The sequence below is a fragment of the Coregonus lavaretus genome, assembly GCF_964263955.1.
Source record: "Coregonus lavaretus genome assembly, chromosome: 5".
Classification (NCBI taxonomy): domain Eukaryota; kingdom Metazoa; phylum Chordata; class Actinopteri; order Salmoniformes; family Salmonidae; genus Coregonus; species Coregonus lavaretus.
The window spans coordinates 44,553,616-44,579,617 of NC_139992.1; the positions used below are offsets into that span (position 1 = coordinate 44,553,616).

Consider the following 26,002-nt stretch of genomic DNA (forward strand, 5'->3'; position numbering starts at 1 on the left):
GGGGGAGCCATGCTTGTCACTTTTCATGCACATGGAGAGACTGGAAGGTACCATTCCTAAGGAAAGGGGAGTAACAACCTATACCAGTCATTAGGGTTAAACCAGAGGCCTTGAAAGGAAGAGTTACACTACTGTTAGTCAAGAGAAAGACAAGTATATCAGTGTTAAAGTATTAAGTAGAGAGAAAGACATTGCTATGGATATAGGAAATATAACTACATTAAAAGAAAGGCATGCCAGACATAAGCAGAGTTATGGTTTTAAAGTCGATGTTTTATAGTTGATGAAAGACTGAGTATAGAATAATCTATAGACGTAATCATTTTAGAAGTGTGTGTGTGACTTTTAAAATGTGATTAAAGCAATTATAGTGTTACTGAAATCAGATCAGATTAGAAGGTAAGCAGGTGGATTTCAGTGTGTTACAGCCTTGAGCCTTGGCCTGGGGGTCCTTTGAGGGGGTAAACACAGGGTTAGAGGGATAGAGGGGAAACCCACCATACTCTGGGACCTGCCCTGTGCCTCTCTTCAGGAGCAGACGCACCCGCCGGCCCCCTGACTTGATGAGCTCGATGGCCCGGGCGTGGGTCATGTCCCTGGTGGTCTCCCCGTTGATCTCAATGATCTGGTCCCCTACCTGGAGAGGAGGATAGACAAGACAGTGAGAGAGTGAGAGAGAGAGATAGATAGATAGATAGATAGATAGATAGATAGATAGATAGATAGATAGATAGATAGATAGATAGATAGATAGATAGATAGATAGATAGATAGATAGATAGATAGATAGATAGATAGATAGATAGATAGATAGATAGATACTGTAGATAGATACTGTATATAGATAGATAGATAGATAGATAGATAGATAGATAGATAGATAGATAGATAGATAGATAGATAGATAGATAGATAGATAGATAGATAGATAGATAGATAGATAGATAGATAGATAGATAGATAGATAGATAGATAGATAGATAGATAGATAGATAGATAAATAGATAGATAGATAGATAGATAGATAGATAGACAGTGTGTCTGCTGTTTGTGTGTCCTGATGCCATGCAGATGCTGCACAGACAATAAATAGACAATAAACCACTGTGACAATAACCTCTAAATCACCAACCCACTGAGCGCCCCGTGTTATATAAACATGTGTTATATTGCGTGACAAGTTCACACCAATTCCCTGATTAGATGAACAAATTATGGAAGAACGCTGGCACACACTGCCACAACCACCAACGCAATTATTTCTTGGCAGGCCTCTGAGATAAGCACACACACTACATATTAAAGTACACAATTAATAAGGCTAATTTATTGTGGATCACAATTCATTAGGATCATTTTGGATCTATAACTCATGGTGGTGCAGAGGGATCAGAGCGGCCAGTGTAAAGCGTTCATCAGAATTAGCACTCATGAATGTGGTGTCAGTTGTCATTAATTCCTGCAGCCCGTTTTTATAATGTCATTTAGATTGAATTACGGCAGACAGACTCTTCCCTGCAAGTGGGCTGAGACTAAAGAGGATACCCTCCTGAATACCAATGTCATTGGCGTTGTTAATTACGTACCAAACGGAAGAAAATGGACTGAAACAGGGAGAGAGTACCTGAATCCGTCCAATAAGAAACAGTTGTTTTAGTTTTCCGTTGCAAAACGTATACCTAATGAATATGACCCAGGCCTAAACATAGCAGCTGAAGACCTGGTAGTAACATATTCATTACACTAAGTAGACTACACCTCCTTCCAGCACTACAGTGAAAAGGTTGTGACCTCTCTATGACTACAAGATCAAGGTCGGAGGTCAATCAATAGTATATGCATATCCCCTGAAGGATCTCACTAACACACTTCCTTCACTTGGAATGGGACAAGTGCCCTCTTGACTAATAGTGTAGGAGACCACGTGCTGCGGCGCCAAATGTATAAACCAATTACTGTAACAAATGGAAAAGTCCTCGGCTAATAGTGGAAGTAATTTAAAAGCGAGAGGAGAGAGAATCCGCCCAGCAACAGAGAGAGAGAGGGGAGTCATTAAGTGTTATTAGGCTGATCTGAGCGGAGCTGGGCAGCCCGTCCAGCTACACCTTCTGACAGTTAGTGAATGGCTGAGGCCGGCCTGAGTCAAATTGATGGGAAGTGACTGGGGGGTGGATGGGAGAATTGAATACCAAGCCGACAGCTTCCTCAGTAGTATGACCTCCAGGGTCCAGATGAAGCATGGCTATCCTTGGATTGTCTCTCCTCTAGATGCTATCTCGAGTTCAGCCAAGCTTACTAAGGATGTGTCTGAAACAGCACCCTATTCCCTATATAGTGCACTTTTGACCAGTCTGAGCCTTATTCCTTGGCCGTGTAAATAGTAGTATACTATATAGCCAGCCGGGTCAGCCCAGTTCATTTCAACAACGGTGTTAGATGATCTTACCTTTCCCCCTCGACCATTCATCTCCCCCATGATCAGAGTTCAAACTGGGCCTGTGTGTGGCGGACTACAGAGTTTGAGTGGGCCTTTAAAGCTGTGATTACTGAAGGATAAATCCCAATACCGGCCCGGGCGTTGAAGAGAGAGACACGGACCGTTAGCTATCCTTCATCTCCAGACGGATGGGTTTGGGCTTGGGCGAGCATTTACCTCGCCGTGGCGGAGTGAGAGTAATATCCCCACGGGGAGTTTTACACACAGGTTCATTACAGATAAGGAATGTACAGTGATGACGCTATTGGCCCACACTAGAGAGATTGGGCAGAGAGAAAAGTGTGACGGGTGGAAGACGATCAAGATACTTTAGGAGATATAGAAAAACTGCTATGACAGACTTGTAATATACTCTTTGATATCGGAAAAGTAAAGTGAGATTTCCGTATTTTTTGTGCCATAAAGTGGTCAGAGTGTCTCTGGATGAGCATAGCAGGCTACAAGAACATATACAGTTGTTGAGAGAGAGTGACTCATACTTTGATAGAGGTGATGGGAGGAAGGCGTGGACTTGGGGAAAAACTAAAAGCTTTGCACGCTCTGCATCTTTTTACAAAGAGTCGTACATTTGAACTTCAGTTTAGAAAATAATTGTCTTCTTTTTCTTTTTTTCTTATTTTTTACAGATGGTGACCGGCAGATAGTACCCTCTATCCCTCGAAAGAACATTACGAAACTGACAAACGTGAAAACTATTACTGGTAAAAGCAGCCACCCTCTAATTATTAATCTAAATGTTGATAGTACCTAATGTATTATTGACTAGACTAGAGATATTTTTCTGCTGCCTGTAAACCCACTAACCCAGCATGTCAAAACATCCCAAATCCTTCACACACTCAGCCACACTCAGCCATTTTGCATTAGCAGATTATTTTCTTACAGGGCTTAAAATGGCAATTTGCTGCCAAGATAATAATCAGTCAATTAGAACTAGCAAACAATTATTATTAATATCCCACTAAACCAGCGTTGGGAGAGAAGCTACTGTAAGTATGTTGTGGGGAAGTGTTAGTTCAGCGCAGGATGTGACATCATCATCAGCCTACCCTCATCCTCCCGTTGCGGATGGCGGGTCCGTCCTCGGCCAGTCGCAGGACAAACAGGTCCATCTTGTACTCCCTCCCTCCACGGATACTGAAGCCAAACCCCTTCATACTCTTCTCCAGCTCCACGGTGAAGAAGTCAAAGTCCTGGAGAAGGAGCAGGACACATTCAGACAACAGGCAGTAAGAACCAGGAAGGAGGGGAAGGCCATCAGTCACCATCACAAAAGCTAATGGCCATGTGTATTACTATAGCCTGGTTAAACCAGACTGAATGCTGCGCTCACCATTGTTTAACTCAGTGCAGAATTCAGTCTGGTTTAACCAGGCTAGAATTACCACATCTTCCTCGTTAACCTCTCTACCTGAACTACTGTTTCTTGCTTGTCAATGCCCATGTATTTCAGTTGAATGTATTTGACGGCTTTACATGCTAAAAATAAAAGTAGCATGTAAAGTAAAGGTAAAGTAAAAGTTTTCAGACATCCCAGGTCAATACTGTATTGATGAGTAAAGGATCTGACCTGGTAGACCTGTGGCATCTGTGGCATCTGTGGCTGGATCTGTCTGTAGTCGTGGGGCACAGGCATGGGGAAGTGCCTGGGGTCAGTGGACAGCTGTCTGTAGTCCATCAGAGGAGGGTGTCTGTAGTCCAGGGTGGGCGGCTGGCGGTAGTCTGCTACAGGAGGGTGTCTGTAGTCCAACGGGGGCTGTCTATAGTCTGTGAATGGAGGCTGTCGTATGTCCGGTTTCACGTCCTGCCTCGCTTTCACCTCTGACCTGTAACTAACCAACCAATCAAGTTAAAGGAACATTTCCCACTGGGCATTAACTGGTTGAATCAACATTGTTACAACGTAATTTGTCAATGTATTGTCACGTGGAATCTACGTGGAAAATACATTGGATTTGAAAAAAGTAATCAACGTAAACTGCTGTTCTGAGGGTGAAATTTCAACCACATGATTATGTTACATTTTACATTTTTGTATCCAGAGCGACTTACAGTTAGTGAGTGCATACATTATTATTATTATTATTATTATTATTATTATTATTATTTTCATACTGTTGTATAAAATATGTTGAATTTGTACATTTAAAACAGTGTCAGATCTTCAAAACAATAGGCTGGGAAGCACCTCCTACTGGATAATTGATCTACCTACAGCTATCCTATGGTCTCCAATCAAGGGTTTTAACCAAGCCCTTCCCTGCTTAGATATTATATTTGTCACTGACTATTACCACTGTGCTATCTTGAGAATGATTGTTTCGAGATCTCCACTTAAAAACTAAATAGATTCACTGTTGCTATCAAAGTCATTCCGAAGGGTAGGTTTAACATAGCAAATGAAATCTGACCATACTTTATCACTCATATATCATCAATGATGCTATTTAGGCCTACAGTGGGGAAAAAAAGTATTTAGTCAGCCACCAATTGTGCAAGTTCTCCCACTTAAAAAGATGAGAGAGGCCTGTAATTTTCATCATAGGTACACGTCAACTATGACAGACAAGGGCGGCAGGTAGCTTAGTGGGTAAGAGCGTTGTGCCAGTAACCGAAAGGTCGCTGGTTCTAATCCCCGAGCCGACTAGTTGAAAAATCTGTCGATGTGCCCTTGAGCAAGGCACTTAACCCTAATTGCTCCTGTAAGTCGCTCTGGATAAGAGCGTCTGCTAAATGACCCAAAAAAAAAAAAAAAAAAAAAATGAGAAATAAATATCCAGAAAATCACATTGTAGGATTTTTAATGAATTTATTTGCAAATTATGGTGGAAAATAAGTATTTGGTCAATAACAAAAGTTTCTCAATACTTTGTTATATACCCTTTGTTGGCAATGACACAGGTCAAACGTTTTCTGTAAGTCTTCACAAGGTTTTCACACACTGTTGCTGGTATTTTGGCCCATTCCTCCATGCAGATCTCCTCTAGAGCAGTGATGTTTTGGGGCTGTCGCTGGGCAACACAGACTTTCAACTCCCTCCAAAGATTTTCTATGGGGTTGAGATCTGGAGACTGGCTAGGCCACTCCAGGACCTTGAAATGCTTATTACGAAGCCACTCCTTCGTTGCCCGGGCAGTGTATTTGGGATCATTGTCATGCTGAAAGACCCAGCCACGTTTCATCTTCAATGCCCTTGCTGATGGAAGGAGGTTTTCACTCAAAATCTCACGATACATGGCCCCATTCATTATTTCCTTTACACGGATCAGTCGTCCTGGTCCCTTTGCAGAAAAACAGCCCCAAAGCATGATGTTTCCACCCCCATGCTTCACAGTAGGTATGGTGTTCTTTGGATGCAACTCAGCATTCTTTGTCCTCCAAACACGACGAGTTGAGTTTTTAACAAAAAGTTATATTTTGGTTTCATCTGACCATATGACATTCTCCCAATCCTCTTCTGGATCATCCAAATGCACTCTAGCAAACTTCAGATGGGCCTGGACATGTACTGGCTTAAGCAGGGGGACACGTCTGGCACTGCAGGATTTGAGTCCCTGGCGGCGTAGTGTGTTGCTGATGGTAGGCTTTGTTACTTTTGTCCCAGCTCTTTGCAGGTCATTCACTACGTCCCCCCGTGTGGTTCTGGGATTTTTGCTCACCGTTCTTGTGATCATTTTGACCCCACGGGGTGAGATCTTGCGTGGAGCCCCAGATCGAGGGAGATTATCAGTGGTCTTGTATGTCTTCCATTTCCTAATAATTGCTCCCACAGTTGATTTCTTCAAACCAAGCTGCTTACCTATTGCAGATTCAGTCTTCCCAGCCTGGTGCATGTCTACAATTTTGTTTCTGGTGTCCTTTGACAGCTCTTTGGTCTTGGCCATAGTGGAGTTTGGAGTGTGACTGTTTGAGTTTGTGGACAGGTGTCTTTCATACTGATAACAAGTTCAAACAGGTGCCATTAATACAGGTAACGAGTGGAGGACAGAGGAGCCTCTTAAAGAAGAAGTTACAGGTCTGTGAGAGCCAGAAATCTTGCTTGTTTGTAGGTGACCAAATACTTATTTTCCACCATAATTTGCAAATAAATTCATTAAAAATCCTACAATGTGATTTTCTGGAAAAAAAATTCTCAATTTGTCTGTCATAGTTGACGTGTACCTATGATGAAAATTACAGGTCTCTCTCATCTTTTTAAGTGGGTGAACTTGCACAATTGGTGGCTGACCAGAATTCAATTAACAATAGACAATACAATAGGTCTAGGGTTTCAAGCTCTGGTTGATTTCAAATGTAATGATGTTTAATTATATTGAATTGTGTTTAGTTGTCAACGCAACCAAATATCAACATTTGAAGGAGATGTATCTTCTGCTTGGATAGTTCCATCTGTGCCACTGACTTAGTCTGGCTTTAATTCCAGTTTGTCTACAAATTAATAACTGATATGTTGGATTCACATCTCCATCTCAACGAAAAATACAAGTTAAAGAATAGGACTAAATCAAATCCAACTTCAATTAAAGTGCATTTAAAGTGCTATGCTATCTCGAGTTCAGTCCTATTCTTTAACTTTGACTGTTGTGTTGACAAACACAATTAAATGTTTGAAATACAATAAACAATGAATAGCATATTAACTTGTTGACAAGTTTAACACATTATATGTTGGATTCATGTCTCCAACTCAATCCAAAATACAAGTTAAAGAATGGGATTAAGCCAGTGGCTCAGATGGAACTATGCAATCAGTAGATACATGTCACGCTCGTCTACGGAGGAGGACCAAGGCGCAGCGTTGAAGGCAAACATCTTCTTTATTTAATAAATGATCACACGATCAAAACGAAACCGTGACGTCCCTGGTTACATACACCAACCAACACGGAACAAGAAACCACAAACACAAAGTGAAAGACAGACAGTTAAATATGGCTCCCAATCAGAGACAACCAGCTGACACTCGTTGCCTCTGATTGGGAGTCACTCAGGCCAACATAGAAATACAAACATAGAATTACACACCCTGGCTCAACATAACAGTGTCCCCAGAGCCAGGGCGTGACAGTACCCCCCCCCCCCCTAAAGGCGCGGACTCCGACCGCGCCAACTAAATACCACAGGGGAGGGACCAGGTGGGCACTCCGCCTAGGCGGCGGATCCGGCTCCGGGCATGATCCCCACTCCTTCTCTAACCCCCCAAAGTACCCCTGGTCCGATCTGGCCCTGCTGACCAGAGCTGAACTGAACACTGGTGGAGCGGATTGCTCTAGCTCCGGCGTGACGCAGCACCTGACCGGTGCCGGACCCGCCACCGGTGGAACAGACACGGGCCGTGCCGGACTGACGACGCACACCACTGGCTTGGTGTGGGGAGCAGGAGCGGGCCGAGCCGGGCTGACGAAACGCACCACTGACTTGGTGCGGGGAGCAGGAGCGGGCCGGACCGGGCTGACGAAGCTCACCACTGACTTGGTGCGGGGAGCAGGAACGGGCCGTGCCGGGCTGACGACGCGCACCACTGACTTGGTGCGGGGAGCAGGAACGGGCCGGACTGGGCTGGCGACGCGCACCACAGACTTGGTGCGGAGAGCAGGAACGGGCCGGACAGGGCTGACGAAACGCACCACTGACTTGGTGCGGGGAGCAGGAATGGGCCGGGCCGAGCTGGCGATGCGCACCGTAGACTTGGTGCGAGTGGCAGGAACAGGCCGGACCGTACTGGGAACACACACCACTGGCCCTACGTGGGGATCAGGAACAGGCCGGACCGGACTGGCAACACACGCCAGTACCTCTCGCCGTGCCTCTACATCTTCCACCCCCTCTTTGACCAGTGGCCCCCGTAACCCGGCGGCCTCCTCTGCCAATCCGCTGGGCCGCTCTGCCGCGGTCACCTGCTGGCCCGTCGTCCACGGCGTTAGCCCCCCCCTAAAACATTTCTGGGCTTCACTCCTACCCGTGGCCAAGGTCTCCATGTCCCTCGCCAGCCGTTCGCCCTTCTGCCACAATGTCAAGCCCCTCTCCTCCTCATCCGGCTTGACCCAGTCGAGGAGGCGAAGGAGATCTGTTAGAGATCTCCCTGGCGATGGCTCCTGGACACGCTGCTTGGTCACATCTTGGTGGTTTCTTCTGTCACGCTCGTCTACGGAGGAGGACCAAGGCGCAGCGTTGAAGGCAAACATCTTCTTTATTTAATAAATGATCACACGATCAAAACAACAAAACGAAACCGTGACGTCCCTGGTTACATACACCAACCAACACGGAACAAGAAACCACAAACACAAAGTGAAAGACAGACAGTTAAATATGGCTCCCAATCAGAGACAACCAGCTGACACTCGTTGCCTCTGATTGGGAGTCACTCAGGCCAACATAGAAATACAAACATAGAATTACACACCCTGGCTCAACATAACAGTGTCCCCAGAGCCAGGGCGTGACAATACATCTCCTTTAAATGTTGATATTTGGTTGCTTTGTCAACCAAACACAATTAAATATAGCCTAAATGAAGGCTATCGAACAAACTAATGTAACATTCAACGTTAAAATTAGTAACACATCCAGGGCCACATTTTGAGGTTGAGTAACTATAAAATCCTTATTATGTAATCATATAAAGCGTGCATGTACAAGATAGCATGTATAGGTTGTCGCAGGTCTGTGGAGATCTTCACAATAGCTGTAATAATCTGTGCAGAATCTTGAACAGCATTAATCACCTGCACCATGTACTTTTAATGTAATCTCAATTGCAATCCAGATCATTTGGTTCTGCTATTAGATGAAGCACAGTGATAACACATTAATCTGTTGTATAAATAAACAAAATATCTGGCATTGTATTCCCATTTGAACTTTGCTGTGCTTTTAAATGGTTGAAAGCGCAGTGACAGACATTTGGGTGACAACTAAACCAAAAACCTGACATTGATTTTCTATTGGAATTTGGTTGTGCTTTTATATGGTTTAATGCATAGTGATAACACATTGGAAATTGAACTAACTTTTGGCTGTCTTTTTGAGTGGGTGAATATACAGTATGTTGTAGTCTCATTGATCAAGTTCTCAACCAAATATTACCCAATTACCCACGTTGAAATGATGTAGTGTGCCCAGTGGGTTTTCACTACAAGCATTTCATATGAATGCTCCAACTTCATTCAGTTAAGTGCTTTGTGAAGGTAATGCTCTCTGAATCAATTCATGTCAAATTCTAAGTTATTCAGAAATACCCTGTTTGTTACAATCAAACTACCTTTGAGGCAATACTCTAGTGGTGGTACAGTGAGGGAAAAAAGTATTTGATCCCCTGCTGATTTCGTACGTTTGCCCACTGACAAAGAAATGATCAGTCTATAATTTTAATGGTAGGTTTATTTGAACAGTGAGAGACAGAATAACAACAACAAAATCCAGAAAAACGCATGTCAAAAATGTTATAAGTTGATTTGCATTTTAATGAGGGAAATAAGTATTTGACCCCCTCTCAATCAGAAAGATTTCTGGCTCCCAGGTGTCTTTTATACAGGTAATGAGCTGAGATTAGGAGCACACTCTTAAAGTGAGTGCTCCTAATCTCAGTTTGTTACCTGTATAAAAGACACCTGTCCACAAAAGCAATCAATCAATCAGATTCCAAACTCTCCACCATGGCCAAGACCAAAGAGCTCTCCAAGGATGTCAGGGACAAGATTCTAGACCTACACAAGGCTGGAATGGGCCACAAGACCATCGCCAAGCAGCTTGGTGAGAAGGTGACAACAGTTGGTGCGATTATTCGCAAATGGAAGAAACACCAAATATATATGATTGTCACGCCCTGGCCTATAGAACTCTAGCTAGTTTGGTCAGGGTGTGAATATATTCTAGGTTTGTATTTCTATGTTTGGCCGGGTGTGGTTCCCAATCAGAGGCAGCGGTCGCTCGTTGTCTCTGATTGGGGATCATACTTAGGCAGCCAGTTTTCCTGCCTGTGTTGTGGGTTTTTGTTGTGTTCCTGTTTTAGGCTTGTGTGTTAGCCTTTGGACCGTCACGGTTAAGTTTTGTTATTTTGGTTACTGTGTCGTGTGTTTATTCTTTAATAAACATGTACGCCTTTCACGCTGCACCTTGGTCCGTCCCGTTCCTTAACGTACGTGACAATGATCATGAGAACGGTGAGGAATCAGCCCAGAACTACACGGGAGGATCTTGTCAATGATCTCAAGGCAGCTGGGACCATAGTCACCAAGAAAACAATTGGTAACACACTACGCCGCGAAGGACTGAAATCCTGCAGCTCCCGCAAGGTCCCCCTGCTCAAGAAAGCACACATACAGGGCCGTCTGATGTTTGCCAATGAAAATCTGAATGATTCAGAGGAGAACTGGGTGAAAGTGTTGTGGTCAGATGAGACCAAAATCGAATTCTTTGGCATCAACTCAACTCGCCGTGTTTGGAGGAGGAGGAATGCTGCCTATGACCCCAAGAACACCACCCCACCGTCAAACATGGAGATGGAAACATTATGCTTTGGGGGTGTTTTTCTGCTAAGGGTACAGGACAACTTCACCGCATCAAAGGGACGAGGCCATGTACCGTCAAATCTTGGGTGAGAACCACCTTCCCTCAGCCAGGGCATTGAAAATGGGTCGTGGATGGGTATTCCAGCATGACAATCATCCAAAACACACGGCCAAGGCAACAAAGGAGTGGCTCAAGAAGAAGCACATTAAGGTCCTGGAGTGGCCTAGCCAGTCTCCAGACCTTAATCCCATAGAAAATCTGTGGAGGGAGCTGAAGGTTCGAGTTGCCAAACGTCAGCCTCGAAACCTTAATGACTTGGAGAAGATCTGCAAAGAGGAGTGGGAAAATATCCCTCCTGAGATGTGTGCAAACCTGGTGGCCAACTACAAGAAACGTCTGACCTCTGTGATTGCCAACAAGGGTTTTGCCACCAAGTACTAAGTCATGTTTTGCAGAGGGGTCAAATACTTATTTCCCTCATTAAAATGCAAATCAATTCATAACATTTTTGACATGCGTTTTTTCTGGATTTTTTGGTTGTTATTCTGTCTCTCACTGTTCAAATAAACCTACCATTAAAATTATAGATTGATCATGTCTTTGTCAGTGGGCAAACGTACAAAATCAGCAGGGGATCAAATACTTTTTTCCCTCACTGTAAGTGAAATCTTTTTTTTCCCCGAACCACATGAAAAGAAACTCCAGTCTTTTACAGAGTTGGCAATACATAAGAGTACTCAGAGATTTTGCGGAATTCTCCAGAGCAGGAGAGAGAGGACAATGACAGGGTACATTTTGGGCCCCCTATAGAGCTTGATGAAATATTCAGCCTAGGTCTATAAAGAAGCTATTTAGGTTAATAATTCAGGAGTCCATAATAGTTAAGTGATGTTACACAACAAACTGGAGACAGGGAGAGTATACCTCACTCTCACCTGTAATTCCCTTAGGAACAGTGCTTTTACCCCAGAGATAAAAAATATATAAAAATAATACTGTGTTGTATACAGTGAGTTTTCCAAATGTGCTGTATAAGATATTTGGGACTTCCAGAGCATTGGGACTAGCAGACAGTACAATACTGAGGAAGCCTTAAAGATTACATTAAGCCATACACATACATTATCAACCATTTTAAATTATTTTAATAAATAGGACATTATAGGGCACTCAAATGCTGCATGTCTGAGTAAATTATGGCCATATCCTGATGGATCAATATTTAGAACTGGTCTGTGTGCTATGAATTGGTGTGTGTTTTTAAGCAGTGTGCGTCTGTGTGTGTGACCCTCCGTTTGCCTTACCTGCTGTCGTGGGTGTAGATCTGGGGTGGGGGGGCTGGGGTCTGGGTGATGGGGCTCTGGTGGGTCAGGGAGCTGGGCTGGGTGACTGCAGGGCTGGGCTGGGTGACAGCAGGGCTGGGCTGGGCCACGGTGGGACTGGGCTGGGCCACGGTGGGACTGGGCTGGGCTTGGGGACTGTGTTGTTGGGTCACTACTGGGCTCTGCTTCTCTGAGCTAGGGGCTGACGGGCTCAGCTCTGAAACGCAGACAGACAGACAGACAGACAGACAGACAGACAGTGTCAGACACAGTGACAGATCGATACACACCGCAGCATACACTATGCTAGACAGAGCCACATTAGCGTAATACACGGTGCATCTACTTCAAATAAATGTTAGTACAATGCTCTGTGTGTATGATCTACAGTAGATGCTCATCATAACCAGAAACAACCATGAAGCATTAGAAGATGGTGACAGAAACCGGAACAGACTCACTAGACAGTTTTCTCCCAAACAGACATATCACTCGCTGATCCATGCAAATAGTGCCTTAGCCAGAGATAGAACAACTCATCACTTTAAAAAAGATGGTAAACCTGTCTGTACAGTAAGACAACATGATGCATTTAAGATGACAAACAGTTTAAACAGCAGTCCCTGAAAGTCCCCCCACATCCCCAGTATAGAGTTCTCTGCTGACCCCTTGGCCCCCCCATTATCTCCAGTCTAGTGACCCTTGTCTCCCGTCTCACTCACCTTCCTGTGGTATGATCTGGAGGGTGACGCTGAGGCCGGCGTCCTTGATGAGCTTGACGATGTCGGCGTGGGGCATGTTGATGATGGACTGACTGTTCACCGCCAGGATGCGGTCACCAACCTTCAGTTTGCCACAGCGGTCCGCCGGGCTGCCGTCGATGATACGCCCAATCTTATGGGGCACGCCTGGGATGGGAGGAGAGGAGGAGGACAGTACACACAGAGTGAGAGACACACAGATATGGTTAGTCGAGGATAGGTCTGAGTACAGGCTAATCTTACTGGTTGGCTGCTTTCTTTCCATCTCTCCCTCTCTTCTTTCTATCTCGCTCTTTTCATATTTCTCTCGCCCCCCTCTCGACTTATGTAAGAAATCTGGCTTTATGCACGGCGAGCGTGGGCAGAGCACTAAAAGGCGACGCGGCGTGCTGTAGCCTAGCTACCTCAGATCTGAGGGACTGATACAGTCAGGAAACCATGTATAATTGAGATGGGTCAGATGGTTAGAGGAGGAGTACATGGTTAAAAAATAGAGGTGTTACATGTTTTATATAGTTGTGACCTCTTCCTCTCAGCAATTTTTGTCAAAATGGATATGGTTATCTCCGCTTGGAGCGACCGGATCTGCTGGGCTAAAATACATGAAAACTCAAGAGCATAATAATATGCCATTGTAATGTAAACAACTCATGGACGGACACACACATACACACTCACTCACTCACTCACTCACTCACTCACTCACTCACTCACTCACTCACTCACTCACTCACTCACTCACTCACTCACTCATTCACTCACTCACTCACTCACTCACTCACTCACTCACTCACTCACTCACTCACTCACTCACTCACACACACACAGTCACTCACTCAAACACACACACAGAGCAGCACTCACTGATGGCGGCGGCGGTCTCGGGCCGGTTGAGCGAGCTGATGATGACGAATCCAAACCCTTCACTCTCCTTGCGGTGGATAATGACATCACTAGGTGGCTGCTGCACGTTGGATGTCGGCGCCCCGTCTGTGGTGCTACCTGTACCCATGGTGGCAGTGGGTGGGGCTGCGTTGTTGCCAGGATACGTGACATTGGTGAAGTCGCTGCGTGGGGAGCTGTGCTGGGTGGACACGGAGCCGGGGCTGCGGCCGTTCTCTGGACAGGGCTCTCCTGTGGGGGGTAACAGAGAGCTGAGTTAACCTTTGATGCTCTCATACCACACCACATTGAAGCCCAGCACAGCAACACAGCAACACAGCAGCAGAGCACTCATCAATGGACAAAGACAGGCGCTGTCTGGACTGGCTATCAGGTCACTAAGGCCCCTCACAGAAAGGGATTTCAGCTAATTAGCTAATCACTTTCAGCTAATCACTATCAGATCAGAGAAAGGTCACGGTTTCTCTCACACCTTATCGGCTGTATTGTTGCATGCAAAAGAGCCAAAGATATTTTTAATCCAAAAGAAAACCTACATTGAAGATATCTGTAGATACAATCACTAAGAACTAAGATTCCCCCAAAAACAAGATGTCATGTTAGAGCTCATTACATCTCCTTCAGTGATCAGGGTTGAACTGAAGATAGTGAGAACAAGGAGAGAGAAAGAGCTTAGACCTCTGGGAGAGACAGAGTCTTGACACCTCCAAAAGTGTTACTTTGAATCAAACGTTGAGGGATGAAAGGCAAGACCACGGACGACAGGGATGAGTCAGATTGGAGACAGAGGAGGGGAGACGGAAGGGGGAGAGGGATACAGAGGAGGGGAGACGGGAGGGGGAGAGGGAGAGGGAGTCAGAGGGGGGGAGACGGGAGGGGGAGAGGGAGACAGAGGAGGGGAGACGGGAAGGGGAGAGGGAGACAGTAGGGGAGAAGGGAGGGGGAGAGGGAGACAGAGGAGGGGAGACGGAACGGGGAGAGGGAGACATAAGAGGGGAGACGGAAGGGGGAGAGGGAGACAGAGGAGGGGAGACGGGAGGGGGAGAGGGAGACAGAGGAGGGGAGAAGGGAGGGGGAGAGTGAGACAGAGGAGGGGAGAGGGGATCTCACCAGGGTGACTGTGCTCTCCTCCCCAGGCACCAAAGGCAGCCGGAGCGTAAGCTGACATAAGGGAATGGGGAGGTCTGAGGGGGGAAGGTGTGTGTCTGAGTGTAGGGGGGAAGATGTGTGTGTTTGTGTGTAGGGTGGAAGGTGTGTGTATGTGTGTAGGGGGGAAGGTGTGTGTCTGTGTGTAGGGGGAAGGTGTGTGTCTGTGTGTAGGGGGAAGGTGTGTGTCTGTAGGGGGAAGGTGTGTGTCTGTGTGTAGGGGGGAAGGTGTGTGTCTGTGTGTAGGGGGGAAGGTGTGTGTCTGTCTGTAGGGGGAAGGTGTGTGTCTGTGTGTAGGGGGGAAGATGTGTGTGTTTGTGTGTAGGGTGGAAGGTGTGTGTATGTGTGTAGGGGGGAAGGTGTGTGTCTGTGTGTAGGGGGAAGGTGTGTGTCTGTGTGTAGGGGGAAGGTGTGTGTCTGTAGGGGGAAGGTGTGTGTCTGTGTGTAGGGGGGAAGGTGTGTGTCTGTGTGTAGGGGGGAAGGTGTGTGTCTGTCTGTAGGGGGAAGGTGTGTGTCTGTCTGTAGGGGGGAAGGTGTCTGTCTGTAGGGGGAAGGTGTGTGTCTGTCTGTAGGGGGAAGGTGTGTGTCTGTGTGTAGGGGGGAGGTGTGTGTCTGTGTGTAGGGGGAAGGTGTGTGTCTGTGTGTAGGAGGGAAGGTGTGTGTCTGTGTGTAGGGGGAAGGTGTGTCTGTCTGTAGGGGAAGGTGTGTGTCTGTCTGTAGGGGGGAAGGTGTGTGTCTGTCTGTAGGGGGGAAGGTGTGTGTCTGTCTGTAGGGGGAAGGTGTGTGTCTGTGTGTAGGGGGGAAGTTGTGTGTCTGTGTGTAGGGGGGAAGGTGTATGTCTGTGTGTAGGGGGGAAGGTGTGTGTCTGTATGTAGGGGGAAGGTGTGTGTCTGTGTATAGGGGGGAAGGTGTGTGTCTGTGTGTAGGGGGAAGGTGTGTGTCTGTCTGTAGGTGGGAAGGTGTAGGTCTGTGTGTAGGGGGGAAGATGTTTGTCTGTCTGTAGGGGGGAAGGTGAGTGTCTTCCTATAGGGGGAAGGTGTGTGTCTGTGTGTAGGGGGGAAGTTGTGTGTCTGTGTGTAGGGGGGAAGGTGTGTGTCTGTGTGTAGGGGGAAGGTGTGTGTCTGTGTGTAGGGGGGAGGTGTGTGTCTGTGTGTAGGGGGAAGGTGTGTGTCTGTGTGTAGGAGGGAAGGTGTGTGTCTGTGTGTAGGGGGAAGGTGTGTCTGTCTGTAGGGGAAGGTGTGTGTCTGTCTGTAGGGGGGAAGGTGTGTGTCTGTCTGTAGGGGGAAGGTGTGTGTCTGTGTGTAGGGGGGAAGTTGTGTGTCTGTGTGTAGGGGGGAAGGTGTATGTCTGTGTGTAGGGGGGAAGGTGTGTGTCTGTATGTAGGGGGAAGGTGTGTGTCTGTGTATAGGGGGAAGGTGTGTGTCTGTGTGTAGGGGGGAAGGTGTGTGTCTGTCTGTAGGTGGGAAGGTGTAGGTCTGTGTGTAGGGGGGAAGATGTTTGTCTGTCTGTAGGGGGGAAGGTGAGTGTCTTCCTATAGGGGGAAGGTGTGTGTCTGTGTGTAGGGGGGAAGTTGTGTGTCTGTGTGTAGGGGGGAAGGTGTGTGTCTGTGTGTAGGGGGGAAGGTGTGTGTCTGTATGTAGGGGGGAAGTTGTGTGTCTGTGTATAGGGGGGAAGGTGTGTGTCTGTGTGTAGGGGGGAAGGTGTGTGTCTGTCTGTAGGTGGGAAGGTGTAGGTCTGTGTGTAGGGGGGAAGGTGTAGGGATGTGTGTAGGGGGGAAGATGTGTGTCTGTGTGTAGGGGGAAGGTGTGTGTCTGTGTATAGGGGGGAAGGTGTGTGTCTGTCTGTAGGGGGAAGGTGTGTGTCTGTCTGTAGGTGGGAAGGTGTGTGTATGTGTGTAGGGGGGAAGGTGTGTGTCTGTGTGTAGGGGGAAGGTGTGTGTCTGTGTGTAGGGAAGAAGGTGTGTGTCTGTGTGTAGGGGGAAGGTGTGTGTCTGTGTGTAGGGGGGAATATGTGTATCTGTGTGTAGGGGGAAGGTGTGTGTCTGTGTGTAGGGGGGAAGGTGTGTGTCTGTGTGTAGGGGGAAGGTGTGTGTCTGTGTGTAGGGGGAAGGTGTGGGTCTGTGTGTAGGGGGAAGGTGTGTGTCTGTGTGTAGGGGGGAAAGTGTGTGTCTGTCTGTAGGTGGGAAGGTGTGTGTATGTGTGTAGGAGGGAAGGTGTGTGTCTGTGTGTAGGGGGAAGGTGTGTGTCTGTAGGGGGAAGGTGTGTGTCTGTGTGTAGGGGGGAAGGTGTGTGTCTGTGTGTAGAGGGGAAGGTGTGTGTCTGTCTGTAGGGGGAAGGTGTGTGTCTGTCTGTAGGGGGGAAGGTGTCTGTCTGTAGGGGGAAGATGTGTGTCTGTGTGTAGGGGGGAGGTGTGTGTCTGTGTGTAGGGGGAAGGTGTGTGTCTGTGTGTAGGAGGGAAAGTGTGTGTCTGTGTGTAGGGCGAAGGTGTGTCTGTAGGGGGAAGGTGTGTGTCTGTGTGTAGGGGGGAAGGTGTGTGTCTGTGTGTAGGGGGGAAGGTGTGTGTCTGTAGGGGGAAAGTGTGTGTCTGTGTGTAGGAGGGAAGGTGTGTGTCTGTGTGTAGGGCGAAGGTGTGTCTGTAGGGGGAAGGTGTGTGTCTGTGTGTTGGCGGGAAGGTGTGTGTCTGTGTGTAGGGGGGAAGGTGTGTGTCTGTAGGGGGAAAGTGTGTGTCTGTGTGTAGGAGGGAAGGTGTGTGTCTGTGTGTAGGGCGAAGGTGTGTCTGTAGGGGGAAGGTGTGTGTCTGTGTGTAGGCGGGGAGGTGTGTGTCTGTCTGTAGGGGGAAGGTGTCTGTCTGTAGGGGGAAGGTGTGTGTCTGTGTGTAGGGGGGAGGTGTGTGTCTGTGTGTAGGGGGAAGGTGTGTGTCTGTGTGTAGGAGGGAAGGTGTGTGTCTGTGTGTAGGGGGAAGGTGTGTGTCTGTGTGTAGGGGGGAAGGTGTGTGTCTGTCTGTAGGGGGGAAGGTGTGTGTCTGTGTGTAGGGGAAAGGTGTGTGTCTGTGTGTAGGGGGGAAGGTGTGTGTCTGTGTGTAGGGGGGAAGATGTGTGTCTGTAGGGGGAAGGTGTGTGTCTGTCTGTAGGGGGAAGGTGTGTGTCTGTGTGTAGGGGGAAGGTGTGTGTCTGTGTGTAGGGGGAAGGTGTGTGTCTGTGTGTAGGGGGGAAGGTGTGTGTCTGTCTGTAGGGGGAAGGTGTGTGTCTGTCTGTAGGGGGAAGGTGTGTGTCTGTGTGTAGGGGGAAGGTGTGTGTCTGTGTGTAGGGGGGAAGGTGTGTGTCTGTGTGTAGGGGGGAAGGTGTGTGTCTGTCTGTAGGGTGGAAGGTATGTGTATGTCTGTAGGGGGAAGGTGTGTGTCTGTGTGTAGGGGGAAGGTGTGTGTCTGTGTGTAGGGGGAAGGTGTGTGTCTGTGTGTAGGGGGAAGGTGTGTGTCTGTGTGTAGGGGGGAAAGTGTGTGTCTGTGTGTAGGGGGGAAGGTGTGTGTCTGTCTGTAGGGGGAAGGTGTGTGTCTGTCTGTAGGGGGAAGGTGTGTGTCTGAGTGTAGGGGGAAGGTGTGTGTCTATGTGTAGGGGGGAAGGTGTGTGTCTGTCTGTAGGGGGAAGGTGTGTGTCTGTCTGTAGGGGGAAGGTGTGTGTCTGTGTGTAGGGGGAAGGTGTGTGTCTGTGTGTAGGGGGGAAGGTGTGTGTCTGTCTGTAGGGGTCTGCTACACTCACTACACAGCATGTTCTTGCAGCTCTACAATTCATGTTCCAACACAACAGCTGGAGTCCACATAAGGCCAGAGGAAGGAGAACTCAGGCCTCCTTGGAGTAGGATGAAGTTGACCCTAGAGGATGATCTAAGGTCAGATTTCCGTTTTCCTCCCTAATGATTAAGATTAGGAGTTTTCAGTAAACGGATCCTAGATCTGTCTCCTCCCATCCTCTCACCTGGGCCCTGTAGCCTCCTCCTGATGGTGAGGTTGACCTGTCCGTTGCGGGCGGCGCCGTGCATTAGGTCGATGACATAGCGGTGGGGCTTCCCCGCCACTGGGATCCCGTCCACGAAGATGAGCTCATCGCCCGGCCGCAGGCGTCCGTCTCTGTCCGCCGGGCTCTTCTCTATGATGGCCCCAATCAGGATCTGTTTATGGGAACCAGACCAATCAGAACGCATAGAGAGCTAGGGGTCAGGGTTTTAAAAGTCGGTTGACCAATCAGAGGGCTGCATTCATAGAAGGACGACATTGAAGTGATATGTAACCATGGTCAAGTAGACAATAAACATGCAGTGAGTAACTGTATGTGAAATGACATGTATAAGTGGTTGTTATATTAGCGGTGCTTATGAATAGATAAGTGCGCTCCATGTTTGCGCTAAGTGTTACTCTACAGACAATGAACCAGTAACCATCCACAGCAGCATCACCAGTCTCTCAGTCAGTCAGGGTTCAGGGTTCAGGGTTAGATATGTGTGTAGTGGGTTAGAGAGGAGAAATGACAGGGTTCCACGCCCATCCCATACGAGCCTTCTCACGGGTGTCCGGACTCACAGGCTGTCCCGCCTCGTCTCCCCCCAGGATGCGGAAGCCGAAGCCGGACTTCTGCCTCCTCAGGTGGACCTCCACCTCCTGGTACTCTGCCCCTGGGGTCCAGGAACAGACAACACCTGTGAAACGTGTGGGCCTTGGAGTGCCCTTAGTCTAATGTCTAATGTATGTGGAGCCAGAGGATTATTGATCACACATTGTGGAAATTAACACATTAAATTAAAGGCACTGTGCAGTCAAAATTCTGTTTTTCCTGTGTTTTATATAATATTGTACAACAGCTGATGAAACTAACACTGTAAAAGTGTTATTTCCTGGTAGTTGCTGGTTGAAAATATAATCTACACAGGACCTTCTAATCAGCAGGTTTGCATGGGCGGGAATTTCGGCTTTCCATGGTGGCATCAATGCGGTACATTGGTTAATAGACCAATAACAAAGAGAGTTCCAAACCTCTCTGCCAATAACAGCTAGTTTTCTGTTTCCTCCTCCCTGCTCTTGCTAAATTCTTGCTTAAGAAATATTTGTTTTGCTAAAAAGCTATTTTTGCAAATATTATGGAAATCTATTACAGTAAGGTACATATTTGTTGCCCAGAATGTTTTTCATAAATGTTAGAATAATCCCAAATCCTCCCTGTGGGGGGTCTCCTTCAGAGCCACCGTACATACCTGAGTGGTCCACAGAGAAGGTGGTCCGCGGCATGCCTGGCTCTGTATGGGGGAGGGAGATTGAGGGAGCACCCATAAACAATAATACAACACACACACATTATCTTACAACTGTCTCACTCAGAGCAGACTACTAAAAAGACTGTCAGACTAGAGCAAGACAGACAAAAACTTCCCTCAGCACATTGTCTGCACAGAGTTCCTACATCATCCATTACACTGCGGAGAAGAAGTGCTTACGGCATTTAATACAGCTATCTTTTGTATGTGTTAGGGGAGCAGACACTCATCTGCAATCAGGCCTTTACTGGAAAGCAGTACGATTTGCGACGTAATGATATTCATTACCCTGAAAACCCTTTCCTATGAAATGAAGTAGAGCAGGTCAAAGTGACTGTGATGAGAAATGGGCTCTATTTTCAGCTGGTTTAATCACGGAGACCAGTGTCCACTGGGATACCAGAGGAATTAATTGAGGAAACAAAGATGGAGGATGACACAGAAGGAGACTGACTGACACAAGTCTTACCACGGAACCCATATACAGTGTTTTAAGTTTATATTAAACAATATTGCTGTAAAAAATACTAATGGATGTTGGCAGAAGACAAGGACAGAATGACCTTGCTAGCTAGAGGTTGATTTTGGTATATTCCAGACTGTGTGTTGCAGTTTACGTAAAGTACACAATTCATAAATCTCCATCTATCTCCAGCTCTCTTACATGCAATGGGGTCTCTTGTTCCCTACTAGAATAAAGACATCTAATTACAGATGTAGGATCTTAATTTGATCACTATTTTGTTGCTGAGAATTGTCCTACACAGCAGGAAATGGAAACTTGTAGTGTATTCAAGCTTTAAAACGCGTTCTAAAGTTTGTAATAAAAAATGTATCATCATCCCCTACAAAAAATGTATATTTATTATAATCCACATAATAATTAAAATGTCCTGTTGCTGCAGGATTATTTTCCAGCTGTAGTAAACTGACTCAAATTAAAATCCTACATCTGAAGGCAAAAACCTTCTTAACATTCAGTGGAAGCTACACTGACTTGTCTTTGGTTATGGGCTGTATTGGGAACAGTCCTAGTTAGATAAGGTTACTGAAAAATACCAATGTTCATCACCTATAACACCCACACCACCGAGGGAGACAAGTAGAGCAGTGGAGGCTGCTGAGGGGAGGATGGCTCATAATAATGGCCGGAACAGAGCAAATGGAATGGCATCAAACACCTGGAAACCATGTGTTTGACGTATTTGATATCATTCCACCTATTCCACTCCAGCCATTACCACGAGCCCGTCCTCCCTAATTAAGGTGCCACTAACCTCCTGTGAAGTAGAGTGTTCCTAAAAGTTGCCCTGTGCCTCCACCCTGTTAACCTAACTGACCCAAAACAAGTGTAGCCTAGCTGCGAACAGCACTTTGGGGGCATGTTACACGAAGGGGACAGATACTTAACACTAAACTGAACACGGGACTCAACCGGAAAACAAGGAAGTCAAGGAGAGAAAGAAACAATGGAAGAGCGAGAAACAGGGAGAGCAAGAGAGAGAGAAGAGAGAGAGACAGACAGAGAGAGAGAGAGAGAGAGAGAGAGAGAGAGAGAGAGAGAGAGAGAGAGAGAGAGAGAGAGAGAGAGAGAGAGAGAGAGAGAGAGAGAGAGAGAGAGAGAGAGAGAGAGAGAGAGAGAGAGAGAGAGAGAGAGAGAGAGAGAGAGAGAGAGAGAGAGAGAGAGAGAGAGAGAGAGATACAGATAAAAAGAGAGAGATGGAGAGAGGTAGAGAGGAAATATACAGAGAAAGAGAGACAGAGACCCTGGAAGGCTTTGACGTGGAGTTCTTCCGACAGCCCTGTCCTCTTTCATAAAGCTTGTGTAAGCGTGCACACAGCTCGTCTCTCTATCTACTGTAGCCTACGATTGACTAAGGACCGCAGAGATTCTACCATAGAGAGGAGCAGAGCATCATCATGTCTACTGGCTGGACCCTCGCATGTCAATCATGAAGCCTCTATGGTACAGCAACCTGCAAGGACTTAACAGAAACTAGCACTGGTCAAAAGGATGAGTGCACTTTATGTTCAGAATCATACATTAGATATGACTATTGACGTTAAAAACCAATGGTATACTGTCATACAAAACTTTCTACAGTGCATATCTTGTTAACCCCAAAACTCCCAGTTAAAAGCTTGGTCGTACACTAAATGAACTGAAAGGAAGTCCCTATGGTTGTACCTCTGACAGGATCTCTAATGGCTAAAATATAATTGTTGGCTCCTAAGGTTTCCAGCTGTGTACGGCTGAGATATTCCTGAAAAAAAAGCTCATTTGATTATACACTCTGCAGAACATCAACTGGAGGCAGAGATCCGCGAGACATTCAGAGATTCCCCTAATGGGGAAGTCTGGGCCTAGAACAAATGTATCAACATCAAGTTATCTGTCAGCATTAAGATAAAAGTATCAACTCTTAAACTGTTGTCATACTCCATCATATTTACAGAAATACATCTACAGACAAAACAACATAATATATCTCATTCTGCAGGACCCAGTCAACCCAGACTATGTCCCTTTAGGAACAGAACAGGTGGTGCTGAGGCCATTGTTAAATTGTACTATGGAGCCCTGACTACTGTTCACGAGGGCTACAATGATTCATTCAAGAGGTGAGGTGTGTGTGTGTATGAGTGTGTTTGTGTACACCTTGATAGGTCCACCTGTTTAGAAGAAAATGAACCACTGAAACCCCAGACAGATATGAGGGGGCTGTTGTTGTTGTTGATGCTGATGTTGTTGTTGTTGTTGCAGTTGTGTGTTTTCAGTACTTACGCCTACTACTCTCATAGATAGCCCTGGACTTCTCATAGAGGTCATAGGGGTCGGGCCTGCTCAGATCAAAGCCCTCGGGGAAGGCAGAGTCTGGGAATGAGGCCCTGTGGAGGTGGCGGGTCAGGAAGGGGGCGTTGTGGGGGACAACGGGGGCAGACAGACTGGTCTGGGGGCTGCCCTGACCCCCTCCCTGGCCTTGGGCCGCGTCCCACTGCTCCAACACCTGTAAACACATCAGACATCAGGGCATTGGTTCAGTCTCCACCACCCCTACCCTGGTTCTCACCCGGTCCTTACTCACTGAAAACCCTATCTGAACATCCTTGAGACGTATGCAAGGGGGCGCTGTCCTGGTATTCTAACAACTTCATCTTAGACAAACCAAATGAGGTGAGAGCAAGCTATTAATAGTATACAGGTGGGGGTAGAGGTCTTCATCGATGTCATTGACTGTCATTCACTACAGCAGTCTAATATTAGTGGGAGTAATGCAACAAAGCAACATGAGCGCCAGCCGGTGGCAACAACAAAGATGAAGAGAGGAGAGGTGAAGAAATGTTTTAAAGAAGAAAAAAAAAAAGGCCAAAGCTTATTAAAGCAGGTCCTGAAAAGCAGTGTGTTAATTATGAAGAGAGGGGGAGAGAGAGAGCAGCACAGACACACCAGCTCAGGGCTGCTGGGAGGAAGAGGGAGGCAGGCGCAGAGCATATTAAACATGTCAGTGTGCCACTGTCGTCGTCGTCGTCGTCGGAAGATGGCAAATGGCCAAAGTGGGCACACAGAGGCTGGCTACGGCCCAAGACATTCTATGATAGAGACTGTAGTGGATGCAAGAGGGGCATGGTGATAGGAGGAGAGCAAACACACAGCATTCACCCCCCTCAGAGAATCTCTTAGATGAGCCTGTGTGTGTGTGTGTGTGTGTGTGTGTGTGTGTGTGTGTGTGTGTGTGTGTGTGTGTGTGTGTGTGTGTGTGTGTGTGTGTGTGTGTGTGAGTGTGTGTGTGTGTGTGTGTGTGTGTGTGTGTGTGTGTGTGTGTGTGTGTGTGTGTGTGTGTGTTCTGCGGCTATTATGGAATGTGGATGTGGTGGATAATGTGTGGTGTCTCTATTGTGGAAAACTCTATTGTGGTGTCTCTAACACACTCATGGCTCCATTTTGACAATGCAGAAAAGCAAGCAGTGCTAGTGTCAAAAGAGGCTTGTTTTGTCCCAATTACTCTCAGCAGCGTTTAATTCCAAACCACTCAGTGTGCGTCCAGGAGGAGAGAGAGAGAAGCTGTAATGTATGCGGTGTAAAACCAAACAAGACAGATAAATGATAAGTATATAAACAATGATTTCTCTTCCCATTCGAAATAAGTACCACACTGATTATTTGAAGTGATTTTCCAATTTTGACAAGCTGAGCTGCTTTCTTGTGTTGCACAAATGTCAGTTGTTTTTAGAAAAATGGAGTGCTGTAGAGAGTAGATCGTGGAAGATGACATATTGATATGTTAGGATGAGACGGAGAATTATCGTTCTCTCTAATACCACCCGATAGAATGACTTGTTTGATATCAGGAGCTGTGTATTCATAGTAGCAGTTGTGAGATGACACTGCCAAGTCATCTGGTTCCATCAAACCAAGGCAATATCAAAGTGTTCCCACTCTGTGTGGTTCCACCCATCTCTGCTACTGACCTATGGAATGTCTAAGTGTCTGGCCGTGTAATGGCAAGGTGACAGTCAGGGGATCTTATTAAGTCTGGGACCAGACTACAGCACTGTCACTCCCCCTACCTCCTCCTCCTCCTCCTCCTCCTCCTCCTCCTCCTCCTCCATCTCTCTCCCTCCATCTATTATATGTACTAAGTGAAGTATGAAGTATGGCAATGTCTTTCCTAACTGGCCCTGAGAGGGATAAATAAAGTGTTTTGAATTTTATTGATTCTCTCCCCCTTCTCTCTTTCTATCTCACTCTTTTCCTTCTCTCTTTCTCCTTCCTCTCCCCCTCTCATTTAGTCACAGGCAGTCAGGCTCTTTAAGACTGTAGGACTTGTATGTTGCTAGAGACTGCTGTTTCCTACACTCAACACTCTCAGGCTTGGCCTAAACTGACTCTGCATGCACACCAATAGTACTACATACTACGGTATATTCTGTCCAGCACTCTCATGATTATATGAGAATATACTCATATACAGTGCCTTCGGAAAGTATTCAGACCCCTTGACCTTTTCCACATTTTGTTAGGTTACAGCCTTATTCTAAAATGTATTAAATTGATACACAATACCCCGTAATGACAAAGCAAAAACAGGTTTTTAGAAATGTTTGCAAATTTATTAAAAATAAAAAACGGAAATATTACATTTACATAAGTATTCAGACCCTTTACTCAGTACTTTGTTGAAACACCTTTGGCAGCGATTACAGCCATGAGTCTTCTTGGGTATGATGCTACTTGGCACACCTGTATTTGGGGAGTTTCTCCCATTCTTCTCTGCAGATCCTCTCAAGCTCTGTCAGGTTGGATGGGGAGCGTTGCTGCACAGCTATTTTGAGGTCTCTCCCAGAGATGTTTGATTAGGTTTAAGTCCGGGCTCTGGCTAGGCCACTCAAGGACATTCAGAGACTTGTCCAGAAGCCACTCCTGCATTGTCTTGGCTGTGTGCTTAGGGTCGTTGTCCTGTTGGAAGGTGAACCTTCACCCCAGTCTGAGGTCCTGAGCGCTCTGGAGCAGGTTTTCATCAAGGATCTCTCTGTACTTTGCTCCGTTCATCTTTGCCT

At 46.7% G+C, this 26,002-nt stretch overlaps 1 protein-coding gene across 1 annotated transcript in view; it reads right to left on the minus strand.

Annotated features, from left to right (window-relative positions):
- Positions 1-422: 422 nt before the first annotated feature.
- LOC311129275 (membrane-associated guanylate kinase, WW and PDZ domain-containing protein 2-like) overlaps positions 423-26,002 on the minus strand; it is a gene marked incomplete at both ends in the record, with an annotated part of 44,250 nt that continues 18,670 nt past the window's right edge. Inside the window, 11 exons of the mRNA XM_084161564.1 lie at positions 423-451; positions 499-637; positions 3,547-3,690; positions 4,068-4,323; positions 12,316-12,550; positions 13,056-13,241; positions 13,959-14,228; positions 19,114-19,306; positions 19,692-19,807; positions 20,384-20,425; positions 23,229-23,451. Of these exons, the coding sequence (XP_084017690.1) occupies positions 423-451; positions 499-637; positions 3,547-3,690; positions 4,068-4,323; positions 12,316-12,550; positions 13,056-13,241; positions 13,959-14,228; positions 19,114-19,306; positions 19,692-19,807; positions 20,384-20,425; positions 23,229-23,451 (1,833 nt within the window). The remainder of the gene's footprint in view (positions 452-498; positions 638-3,546; positions 3,691-4,067; positions 4,324-12,315; positions 12,551-13,055; positions 13,242-13,958; positions 14,229-19,113; positions 19,307-19,691; positions 19,808-20,383; positions 20,426-23,228; positions 23,452-26,002) is intronic.